This window comes from Notamacropus eugenii, chromosome 5, assembly GCF_028372415.1.
Source record: "Notamacropus eugenii isolate mMacEug1 chromosome 5, mMacEug1.pri_v2, whole genome shotgun sequence".
Taxonomy (NCBI): domain Eukaryota; kingdom Metazoa; phylum Chordata; class Mammalia; order Diprotodontia; family Macropodidae; genus Notamacropus; species Notamacropus eugenii.
In genome coordinates this window covers 419,416,513-419,429,304 of record NC_092876.1, presented here as the reverse complement: position 1 = coordinate 419,429,304, position 12,792 = coordinate 419,416,513, and the positions used below count along the sequence as shown (strand labels likewise).

Sequence of the window (12,792 nt, the reverse complement as noted above, 5' to 3'; positions counted from 1 at the left end):
AAGCAGCTAGAAAGAAACAATTCAAATATTGTGGAAATACAATCAGGATAACACAAGATCTAGCAGCTTCTACATTAAGGGATCGAAGGGCATGGAATAGGATATTCCAGAAGTCAAAGGAATTAGGACTAAAACCAAGAATCACCTAACCAGCAAAACTGAGTATAATACTTCAGGGGAAAAATTGGTCTTTCAATGAAATAGAGGACTTTCAAGCATTCTTGATGAAAAGACCAGAGCTAAAAAGAAAATTTGACTTTCAAACACAAGAATGAAGAGAAGCATGAAAAGGTAAACAGCAAAGAGAAGTCATAAGGGACTTATAAAAGTTGAACTGTTTACATCCCTACATGGAAAGTTAATATTAGTAACTCTTGAAACTATTATCTGGGTTCTTGGTGGGATTACACACACACACACATGCACACACACACACTCATAGAAACAGAGTGCGCAGAGTGAATTGAATAGGTTGGGATCATATCTTAAAAAAAAAATGAAATCAAGCAGTGAGAGAGAAATATATTGGGAAGAGAAAGGGAGAAATTGAATGGGGCAAATTATCTCTCATAAAAGAGGCAAGCAAAAGATTTTTTTAGTTTGGGGAAAAAGAGGGAAGGTGAGAGAAAAACATGAAGTTTACTCTCATCACATTCCACTAAAGGAAGGAATAAAATGCACACTCATTTTGGTATGAAAACCTATCTTACAATACAGGAAGGTGGGGGACAAGGGGACAAACAGGGTGGGGGGGACGATGGAAGGGAGGGTATGGGGAGGAGGGTACAATTTGAGGTCGACACTCACAGGGAGGGACAGGATCAAAAGAGAGAATAGAAGTAATTGGAAGCAGGATAGGATGGAGGGAAATATAGTTAGTCTTATATAACACGACTATTATGGAGTCATTTGCAAAACTACACAGATTTGGCCTATATTGAATTGCTTGCCTTCCAAAGGGAAGAGGTGGGGAGGGAGGGAGGTAAAGAAGTTGGAACTCAAAGTGTTAGGAACAACTGTCGAGTAATGTTCTTGCCGCCAGGAAATAAGAAATACAGGTAAAGGGGTATAGAAAGTTATTTGGCCCAACAGGACAGAGGAGAGGATGGAGACAAGGGCAGAGGGGAATGATGGAGAAGAGAGCGCAGTGGAGATGGGGGCAATTAGAATGCTCGGTGTTTTGGGGTGGGGGGAGGGGACAAGGGGGGAGAAAATTTGGAGCCCAAAAATTCTGTGAAAATGAATGTTAAAAGTGAAATAAATTAAATAAATAAATAAAAATAATAGAGTCAGGAAGACTGGAGTTCAAATCTGACCCCAGACAGTTGCTATGTGACCCTGGGCACTTATCTGTCTCAGTTTCCCTATTAGTAAAATGGAAATAATAATAGCACCTGCCTCCCAGGGTTTTGACAACAAAATGGGATATTATCTATAGTGTTTTGCAAACATTAGCGTACTATATAAATGCTAGTTCTTGTCCTTTTTATTATTATTAGACTTCCAGTCTCCCAACTTCACAAATTTGGCGGTCATTTTTTTACTCCTTAATTCCATCTTGCCATCTCCTATTTCCTTTTCTCTACATTCACACAGCTACTATCCTAGTTTAGGCCCTCATTATCTCTGGCTTGGATTATTACAACAGCCTTGTAATTGGTTTCCCTGGCCCCAAGTATTTCCCCATTTCAATCTGTCTTCCACATCATAGTCACCACAGTGACCTTACTAAAGCACAAATATGATCATGCCATCCTCCCATCCCAAATCAATTAAATAAATTCCAGTCATTCCATATTTTCACTAGGGTCTGTTTGGCATTCAATCCTCTTATTAACCTGGCCCCTTCCTACCTCTTTATTCTTCTTACACATAGTAGTCCTTTTCCATGGTCCAGCCATACCAATCAACTTGCTTTCTTTCACATGTAATTCTCAAACTGCCAGATACCTCTGACTCTTGGCACTGTCCTCCATGCTTAGAATGCTCTCCTTTCTTACCTCTAACTCCTGGAATCTGTGGCTTCCTTCAATATTCAGCTCAAGTGCTGATTTTGTCAAGGAGTCTGCTAGTTCCCTCAGCTGCTAGTACCTTCCCATCCAAAGCTACTTTGTATCTAATTTATATGTCTCTTACCTATTTATATATGAACTCATTGCCTCCCTCAAGAGAGTACAACCTTCTTGGGAGAAGGACTGTTTCATTCTTGTCTTTATATCCCCAAACCCTAGCATGGTGCCTGACACACAACAGACATGATAAATGTTTCTTAATTGACCGAAGGCTCTTTTATCTTTCTTTGTATTTTCTCACAGCATAGCAGAATATTAAAGTATAGTAGGTGATGAATAAATATTTGGGATTTATCTACTCAGTATATGGTAAGTGGATATTCTAGGGAAAAGGTACAATATCAGGTGAGTAAAGTACAGAGACATATGACAGAACTATTAGGAAGAGAGAAAATCAGTTCTGGGAGAATGGTAAAAAGGATGAAAAGAGGTATTTGTATTTGTACTTCTAAAGCTTTCATTTAAGTGTGGTAGTTATAAACCCATTAAAAAAATAAAGCACTGGAAGAAAAATTCAATCCCTTAATTTCACAAAGCGACTCACATAGGGTAACATAGCTAGAGAGAGGTAGATGATCCCTGATCCCAGGCCAGCACTCTTTCCACTAAGTATCTTAGTCCATCAAAAACTTTAATTGTTGCATGTTGAGGATAAAAGCATTCTGAATTAATCCTGAGTGAGTAGAGGACCAGAGATTATCTAGAAATGAGAACCACAGAAGTTCCATCTTCAAAAGTTCACTTTACTATAAACATAAAACTACAGATTTCTGATAAATCTATGGTAATTCACTTGCATTTTTAAGGGAAATGTAGACATATCTGTTAGTACAAAGTCCTACAACATTACTGTTCTCTATTTTCAGGTTATGTTCTGAGTTAATACTGAGTGAGAAATACAGTACATAATACCTTTTAACTATACAGAACATCATGGGCGCAAGTACAATGCTTCAAATCTACACAGTAGTTCACAGAGCAATATCAGATCTAGTAAGGCCATAAAGTCCGAGTTTTAGAGTAAGTGATCTTGGGTAAATTACAGTTTTGCGGAAACCCATTACCACACCTCAACCAGTCAGACAAGTGTAGGCTAGCATCCTTTTCTTTTTCATCCCTCTCCCTCTCCAGCTAACGTGTCCTCCCTTAAAATATAATTACAAGGTTCCTCTTGAGTCATCTCACTAGATCGCGAGAATGGCCTTCTCCTCAAGGGGGGCGGCCACAGGGCTGTGGCAGCATCACAAGATTTGGGGATCAGAAGGGCCAGGACCGAAGCTGAAGCAGGAAGCTGGCCCGGAGAGATTGAGCGCCTGGCTCAAATCTAGGGTGCCCCGCTCTTGACTGGGCCGGAGCCTCCCCGAATCAGCACCACGTGAGTGCGACCACTGCTCTTCCTACCACGTGGCTTCCTGGAGCAGCCCACCGCAGTGCTCAAACCCACCCAAACGGTGCCAGCCGGCAACTGTGGAACTTCAAGGTCTCCCACCCAGCGGGGGCCTCCAGCGCGCTAAGGGGAGGCCACGGCCGACTCCTCTCATTGGACGGTCCCCTTAACTGACGGAACGCGCAGCCAGTAGGACGAAGAGCCCGCAGTTGATCCAAGAACTCGAGGAAGGAGGAAAAGGCCCTAAAGAGAGCAGTTCCAGGGCCAAGGCACGGGAGCGACGAGCGCGGGGCTCCCGGGGCTCCCGGGGCTGGGGTCGACCAGCGCCGGGGATGGCGTGTCAGGGGGAACGGGACTTACCTACGGGTACTGCTCCCATAGCTGCCCCTCGGAGGAGGCCGCGATTAGCCCTCGGGCCCACCTCTTGGAAGGGACGACTCCAGCACGACCAAAGTCGGCTCCCAGAGCAGCCCAGGGCCCCGTGTTAATTTCCGGAAAGGGGCATTATGGGATAGAAATGAGGTGCTGGAATTCTTCCAGGCGCGCGCCCCTGGTCCACCTCGGGAGGCGCGCGCACTGTGCAGGACCCGGAAGCCCCGCTGGCCGCTGCTGGGGTAGGTACCCTGCCGCGGCCTCGCAGGGTCTCTAGTTCTGGGGTTGAGGCAAAGTCAGAGGGGAGAGATTGTAGTTCGGAACCCTGCAGGGCCCTCAGTTTATCTGTGGCCTCCCGAGGCAGTTTTCAGAGGCTTGGATCTAGGGAACTAATATTGTAACCCACCTTGCTGAAAGAGCGCGTCTACGCTGGCCTGTCCGAGGCTCTTCAGGTCCTGTGCTCCAAGAAAACGGGGAGTTTGTGCCTTTCAGACAGCGCTAGAACGTGGGGCGTGGGGATGAGGGGGGGATGGGGGGGATGAGGGTTATCGGATTCACACCCGTAACCCAAGCCCTAGGTGAGCACGGAAGAAGCAGCTACGTGCAATGCCTCCATAACCAGAGGTAGCGCTGGGAGACTGGCAGACATCCCGAAACATCCCAACTTCCCGGAGGGGTAGTGCCCCATTCCGGTGCCAGAGCCACCCTGTCCTCTAAACCCTGACAGCTGTTCCTTACCCGTTGAATTGCCTGCCTGTGCGGGGAAAGGGGAGGGGGAGGACAACGGGCATAGTACGTTCAGACCAACCCCTCTTCGAATCCCCTACTTAATATCCTCCTCTGATCCCCCTTCCTATTCTGGGGGCAGAGAACTTTGCTATGTTGTGGTTTAGTAGGAAAATAACTAGACTCTAGTTTGGAATCCTTGCTCTTCTAGTGCCTTGTAACTTTCGGCAAGCAAGCCTCTTTACCTTTCTGGGCATCAGTAACCTCATTTATAACCCCCCCCCCCCAAAAAAAAAAAAAAACAACAAACTGAATTAGATGACTTCCAAGAAACCTTTGAGATGGCTCTAAATCCATGATCTTAGATTCCTTCCTTTCAGATGCCTTCCACCATCTAGTAACTACTAAAAACTTAACTTGCTCCTGAAGACACCGCATTTCATGCTGACTCACCCAAACTGACTGTTTCTTCTTTAGAATCTGGCCCATTCTGGCCAGATTTATTGCTGTGATCTATGGACTTTTGTAGGTCACTTCATTACCAATAAGTTTAGCATGGGGATCATAATCTCTACCCCAGGTCCCTCCACTGTTTGAATACCTTGACCTCCCATCAAATTAGAACTGAAGTTGAGGTGAAGGAGAAATAGCTATACTTAAATTTGAGATTTAAATGACAATCAAACATCTTAATTTAGGAAGCCTAATTCTTTTATATTTGTTTTTGATCAGAAATCATGTTTTAAAAATATCTTTTTTTTTAAATCTCATTTTTCCTGAACAGACTAAAATGACTGAAGCTGAAAATGGCACAAGCTGAAGCTCAGCTGTCTGAATTAGACCTGCTCTCTAGTATGTTTCCTGATGAGAATGAATTCGTAGTGCATGATCATCTGGCTTTAGCAGAACTGAAAGACTATGTGGAAATGAGGACCGCAGAAGTTCCATCTTCAAATGTTCACTTTACTATAAATATAAAAGTAGAGATTTCCGATGAATCTATGGTAATTCACTTTCATTTTTAAAGGAAATGTAGACATATCAGTTGTTAGTACAAAGTCCTAAAACATTATCGTTCTCTATTTTTAGGTTACGTTTTCTTTATCTTGTGCCCTCCCTTTTCAGTATCCTGCAGTCCTGCCTGAAATTACCGTCAGGTACGTTAGAGAACATACAACAGCAACAACAAATGTTATAGAAACTCTTTGCCAAAAAATTATATTAAAGAACTAAGATATATTTTTACTATTTGGGAGATTTGGCATTGAATTTGAATTAAGAAAGATTTTCTTTGTTTATGTTTTTCAACAGATCACCCTCATTAAGTAGAACCCAGCAGGCCCAGCTAAACACAGACCTAACTGCATACCTTCAAAAAGGATATTGTGGGGAAGTCTGTATACTAAATGCAACAGAGTGGGTTAAAGAGCATGCCTCAACTTATATCAAAAGAGAACCCACATCTTCCACTGCCACTAATACAAATCCAACTTATTCAACAGATGTCATTTTCACCAGACTTTGGATCTATAGCCATCACATTTACAACAAACAGAAAAGAAAATATATTCTAGAATGGGCAAAGGATCTCTCTCTCTCTGGGTTTAGCATGCCTGGGAAACCTGGAGTTATTTGTGTTGAAGGTTCACAAAGTACGTGTGAAGAATTCTGGGCAAGGTTTGTTTTTTTTACCCTATTTTGTCCTACAAGAATTAATTAATTAATAATTAATGTGATTAAGTAATAATAAATTAAGAATTGATTGCCTCCTAGGCTCTAGAGATCTAAAGACAAAAAAAAATGAAATACTTGTTTTTAAGAAACTTATATTCTATTGGGGAAGATGGCATGTACATAGAAGTATATATAGAATAAAATATAGGTGACGTAGGAAGGCAGAGTATTAGCAATTAGAGGAATCAGGAAAGTTTTCTTATAGAAATTAGTGTTTGAGCCAGAAGGAAGTGAGAAATCTTATGAGGTGAAGGTGAGAAGGAAATACATTTCAATTATGGGGTACAACCAGGGCAATGAAATTGGAGATGGAGTTCTTTTTGATGGAAAAGAGAAAAGGCTAGTTTGTCTAAACTGTAGGATGCTGAAAGACGAGTAATGTATGATGAGACTGGAAAGAATGGTTGAAACCAAATTGTGAAAGGTCTTAAACTCATCAGGGGAATTTATAATTTATCCTAGAGGCAACAGAACCACTGGAATTTATTGAGGAGGGGAGTGACATGGTCAGATCTACACTTAAAGAAAACCACTCTTCAGCTCTATGGAGAATAGATAGGAGTAAGGAGGTACTTGAGTTAGGGACTCCATTTAGGAGACCATTGCAGTAATCTAGGTAAAAAGTGATGTGTGCCTAAAGTAAGGTGGTGGCTGTGTGAGTAGAGAAAAGGAGTTGGATGTGAGATGTGTAGAAACAAAATATGGCAAGATGTGATGATTGATCAGATATATGGGATGAATGAAAATGAGAAGTTGGAGATAACGCTAAGATTCTGAACCTTGAAGATGGGAAGAATGATGGTACTTTGAACATAAATAGGATCATATGGAGGAGAGGATGAAATGATAAATCCTTTGGGGGATATGATGAATTTGAGATGTATGTCTAGGGCATCCAGTTTGAAATGTTCAGTAGGCAATTGATATGGGACTAGAGCTCAGAAGAGAAACTTTGACTTAATATATAGATCTGTGAGTCATCTGAATAAACTGTGAGAACTGAAGAGGTCACTAAGAATGTAGAGGGAAAATAAAAGAGGTCCCAGGAGAGAATTTTGGGTTACGCTGTTGATAAGAGGTCCTGATATGGAAGTTGAACCAAAAAGAAAACTGAGAAGGAAGAGTTAGACAGGTAAGGAAAGAACTAGTAGAGAAGCATGGTCATGAAAATCCTTAAAGGAGAGGGTATCCTGAAAGAGAAATTGATCAACAGTGTTAAATGCAGCAAGAGGGTCAGGAAAGATGAGGACCGAGAAACGTAAGATTGGTGATTTAAAGGTGATTAGTAACTTTGGAGGAGAGTGGTTTCAGTTGAGTAATAGAATCAGAAGCCAAATTGCAAAGGATTAGGAGGAGTAAGTGAAAAGTGGAGGCAATGAGTGCCATCAGCATTTTCTAAAAGGTTGGCTGAGAAAGGGAGGAGAATAATAGGATAATGGTTTGAGAACCATGGTAGGTGTAGTGAAGGGGTTTTGTTTGTTTATTTGTTTTTTTAAGGATGGCCAGATTTGAGCATGTTTGAAAGTAGTAGGGAAGGAATGAATAGGTAAAGAGATTGTAGATTAGATAGATAGGGCAATCTGCTGGAAAATTTGGAGTGGATGGGATTGAAGGCATCATTTAGATCTTGGTAAGATGGGCCACATCATCAGAGTGGAGGGTTGGAGAAGAGAATGGGAAGACAAAATTAAAGGATTCTGAGAAGAAAAGGAGCTCACAGTAAATGACCTCAATTTTCTTAATAAAGTAAGAGTCAAAGTTCTCAGTTGAGAGGACAAGAGAAGATGTGAGAGGTTTGAAGAGAAGCCAAAGTTTGGAATAGCTGTGGGGAGTGGGAAGAAATCAGACCGATAGGTTGGCCATGCTACAGTAAGAGCTTTGATAAGGTTAGACATTTTAAATTTGTTTTGTATTCAGTAGTCAGCATGATTGTGTATTGTCTCTAGCTCTATTCAGCAGCACATAAGTAGGTATAGAGGAGGCAAATGGCTGGAAAAATCCAGGATTATATTTAGAAATAAGTGGTTACCCATTCATCATTAAAATACTGAGTTAGGAATTCAGATAGATTGTAGTTTAAACTCTACTACAAACTTAACTGTGTAACTTTGATCAAGTTAACCTTTAGGTCAGCTATGGAATGGAGGTTAAAAAAAAAAAAATCACATGAAAATAAGCCAGCTCTTAGATTAGCTCCTCTTCTAGTAGAGAGTGACAATAATGGTAGTAGGCAGCAGTACCGCTTACCAACAGTAATATCTAAGAGATGCATCAACTGAATGCAAGTTCAGCAGCGATAGCTACATCTTTCCTTTTTGCTCAGCCCCTGAGGAACTTGGGCTAATTAGCAGGAAAAAGTAAAAAGGAACAAATCAGCTTGGGACAGCACACTAAGGATGGAAAGATAGATTTCTCTTATGTAATTTTCTCACCTGTCCTTGTGTTTTAACTCTTGGTGTACATGTCTTTACCATATCCCATCCCACCCCAACCCTCCTTAGGTTGGAAGCTGCTCACATACCTTTCTTTGTATCATCATCATGTTGCATGCATATTTTGGTCTGGATCTGTGATATCATTAATATGGGTAATTCCAGCAATTCAAATCAGCAAGTCTTAGTTACTAAAGGGAATGAGAAGTTAAGTGATTTGACCACGGTCACAAAGTTAATATATGTTGGACCTAAACCAGGTTTTCCTTATTTCAAATCTGGTCTTACATCCACTACTCCATGTTCCCTATTGCCTTGCATGCAGTAACTGCTTAATAATGTTTATTGAATTGACATGCTGCACTTTCAAATGAAAGGATGAATCTGGTCTTGTTCTGATAGTGGTTTTATATTAATTTTATCAGTTTTTTATTTTTTAAAATAAACAAGTATACTCAATTGGTATATTAATCTCTATGGTTTTAGGATTGTCAGGGTTTACCGTGAGCTATTGGAATAGACATCTGAAGTCTCTTTCTAGGTCTAAAATTCCATGATCCTCCTGTGCCCCATCTGAACTAGTCATTTTATAAGCCATATACCTACAAAACTGAGAGTGCTAAGAGAGTAGTGTAAATATAGTTTTCATAGTTATAAGTATTCACAATTGACTATGACCAACCATGTATCTTCTGGGAAGACCACTTCAGTATAAAGGACAAGAGCGTTCACAGCCCAGTTTCTGTCCTGCATCTGATACTTTCAGGTTGTGAAAAGTACATTCATTTTTATCTTTTTAAATTTCCTCTAAGGAGGCTGACAAAAAGTGATAATGGTCATATTTTAGATTGGTTTCATGGACAGAATCAGAATCACAAAGTGTGATAGTTGCAAAGGATGTTTGAGCCATCCAGTCTTACTCAGAAAGGAATCACTATTACTAAGATATCAAACAAGTGGTATCCAACTTCTGCCCTTTGAAACAAGTGTAACTCTTGGCAACCCTTTGTTTCTATGACTGCCCATTCCATTTACTGATAACTTTCATTCTTAGAAGTTTTTCATGATGTCAAGCCTAAATTGGGATCTTTGAAACTTATATACATTGTTACTAGTTCTGCCCCCAGGGGCCAAACAGAACAAGTCTAGTAACTTCTGTTTGCCAACACTTAAAAACAATGTTCATGTTCTCCTGACTATCCTGTTCTCCAGCAAAAAGATCTCCAGTTCCTTCAGTTGACCTTTTAGGACAGAGAACTTTTTACCATCCTGGTTCTCCTCTGGAAACTGGAGTATCCAAATTGAACATACTAGTTCAGATAGATGTGGTTTGACAAAGACAAAATACACAGGAAATGTTACCACCCTATTGCTGGAAGCTGTCCCACTCAATGTAGCTCAAAATCATATCAGCGTTTTTGGTTTTGTTTTGTTTTTTTGACACTGCTGACTTATAATAAACCTACAGTACACTGCCTCATACTGAGCCTGCAGTCTATAGTTTTCAGAAAAACTAGTATATCCCCCATCTTATACCTGTGAAGTTGATTTCTTGAATCTAAATCAAAGACAACATTTATCCCAGTGAAATTTTATCTTACTAGATTAAACTCAAGACTGCCAGCATTCTGACTGTCTAGCTAACATACAGAGTCCTAGTTTTCCCTCCCAGCTTTCTGTCATCTATAGGTTAGATAAATATGCCATTGTGCCTTTAGCTGTACACACACTGACTTACCTAAGATCATACAGCTAGGAAATGGAAGAATCAGCACTAGAATCGGATATCCAGAATCCATGCCCAGTGTTCTTTCCAGCCATCATCCTGTCTCTATAATGATGGGTATTTATAGAATGTCTCATTTTACATGTTATTTACCATCAGAATTTATAGGATCCTAAGGATCAGAGGTTAAATAACTGACTTAACATTAAATCTAAAACAAAGGAAAATCCCTCTATTTGGAGTCAGAGATCCTAGGTAGGTTCTGATTCTCTGACAGTTTCACTTTGTATAGCTAAAGGCAAATCCACTTGATCTCTTTGGATCTCAGTTTCCCTATCCCTAAAATGAGGGTCTTTTCCCCTATCTAAATCTATAATCATCAGTCCTTATTCTAAGTACAATGCTCTTTCCACCACATGCCAATTCATTGAGTATCAACAGATTTCACTGAAAGATGGGTTGGTAAGTCAACTTCTGCTCTGTATAGCCTCTATTTTTAAAAGTTCCTGAAAGTGTTTTACATTTTCAAAAATTTTTCTTTGAACATTTCTTTCCAGACTCCGAAGATTAGCATGGAAGAGAATTTTAATTCGCCATCGGGAAGACATTACTTTTGATGGCACGCAAGATGAACTGCAAAAACAAAGGAAATTTTTTAATTTTGAAGAAAAAGTTTTTGATATAAATGGAAACAGAGGAAATCACATGGATTTGGGTCAGCTTTATCAGTTTTTAAGTGCCAGGGGATGTGCTGATGTTTTTCGGATTTACTTTGGCATAGAAGGACAGTAGTTGAATAAAGTATATATAGAAGATTTTTTTTTGCCAGTTGTGGACTTATGAGTTTTCATTCCTATTACAGTTGTTTGCTGAGGGACTGATAAGTATTTTAAACTTCAGATTGCCACTTTCAGTCAAGATGGTTACCAGAATAAGGCAGACAACTTAGCTCCCACAGACCTCCTCCATTAAAAACCTAAAAATAGCACAAGATCAAGTGATCATGAAATACAATGAGAGACTACACTAAATGATTTTTAAGTGATTTTATCTATCCCAGAACTGCACAGAATGGTCACCAAAAGTCCACAGGCAGTAGGAAAGTCTGTCAACACAAGTCAACAAGCTAGATGCCTCCCTGACAATCAAAAGAGTTTTGAAAGTAATGTTTTTACTTTATTACTACTTTTTTTTAAGTAGTAGGGAATAGATTTACAGTTTTATGTAAAATTCTCCGCCAAAAAAAAAAATGGTGTTGACTTTGTCTTATTAGCATTTTAGTTGAAGAGTGTTGAAGAACTGAGGATTACCTTTATATCATGATGAGAAATCATGGCATTAATTTATTTAAAATCTAGACCTTATTGCCTGCTGCATCAAATCAAAACTACACTACCCTCTTTTCAAGGCCTTCCATAATTCAAGTGGATTAATTCCATAATTAATAATAAATATATATTTATATATAATATTATATAACATTTAAATAATAAATAATTCTATAATTCAAGTTAATTACATTTAAGATATAGTTCCACATTTAATGCAAGTATAGTAGTGCGGGGGATAAAGATAAGGTAAGTTTATGAAGAGACTAAATGAGGCAAGGCAATTCCAGAACGAGTGATTACAAGTAGTTAAAATCTAGACTATAAAGAGATGAGTGTGGACTTCACTACTTAGGGAAGTCTTTATGGAGGAAGTAACCTTGGTCCTGAAAAATGGATAGGATTTTAATGGGCAGGATGTAGTGATACAAACAAAGGTAAAAGCTAAGTGGAAGAGAGATTTTCTGGCTGGTAAATAAGGTTGGATAGCTAAAATGGGTCTACAGTGACAACCTAAAAAAAATCCATATTTTGTTCAAGTAGCAGTGGGAATCTTAATGAGTTTTTGAACAAGGAAGTGACTTTGATGTAAATGCTGTTTGATGAAGATTAATGTGTTGTCACCATGCATGGATTCAGGGTAGGTAACAATTGATATAGTACTTCGAATAAAAGATCTCATCTGAGCACACAGCAGCTCTGTCAGGTCGGTACTATAGGAATCACACATTTTATAGTTGAGAAAATAAGCTCAAAGCAAATAAGGAGCTTTCCCGTAGTCACACAGCTAGTAAATGTCCTGGGTGGTAACCGCAGTCTTCCTGATTTTAAATACAGCAATCTGCACTCTGCTTGATTCAGGCAGTGAAACTAATAATGACACTTCCTGTTATTTAAGTATAAGTTGATCAGAGTAGCAGCAATAGGAATAGAAAAAAAAAATCTCTTTTTTTAGTGGCAAACATGGAGAGATATGGGGAGATGACAATAAAACGATTTGGAATTAGATAGCTAA

The 12,792-nt window shown here is 39.6% G+C and overlaps 2 protein-coding genes across 7 annotated transcripts in view; one reads left to right on the top strand and one right to left on the bottom strand.

The window, feature by feature from the left end:
• The window catches only part of USP16 (ubiquitin specific peptidase 16), a 43,145-nt gene extending 39,211 nt beyond the window's left edge, over positions 1-3,934 (bottom strand). For 3 of the 4 annotated variants that reach the window (XM_072614933.1, XM_072614935.1, XM_072614936.1), the window contains exon 1: positions 3,820-3,934. The gene's annotated coding sequence lies outside the window, so the exon portion shown is untranslated. Of the gene's footprint in view, positions 1-3,516; positions 3,597-3,819 lie in introns of those variants that run through there. The other variant, XM_072614934.1, reaches the window with a different exon arrangement.
• Positions 3,935-3,950: 16 nt separating this feature from the next.
• On the top strand, positions 3,951-11,277 carry RWDD2B (RWD domain containing 2B). 3 transcript variants are annotated; one of them, XM_072614938.1, is made up of 5 exons: positions 3,951-4,073; positions 5,342-5,561; positions 5,647-5,714; positions 5,869-6,234; positions 11,007-11,277. In XM_072614938.1, exons 2-5 carry the CDS (start codon positions 5,364-5,366, stop codon positions 11,239-11,241), a joined length of 867 nt encoding a protein of 288 aa, XP_072471039.1. In that variant the 5' UTR covers positions 3,951-4,073; positions 5,342-5,363; the 3' UTR covers positions 11,242-11,277. The 3 variants fall into 3 exon arrangements, with proteins under 3 accessions (XP_072471039.1, XP_072471040.1, XP_072471041.1); XM_072614939.1 differs by having other exon boundaries at positions 4,038-4,455; XM_072614940.1 differs by having other exon boundaries at positions 4,049-4,283.
• The last annotated feature ends 1,515 nt before the right edge of the window (positions 11,278-12,792 follow it).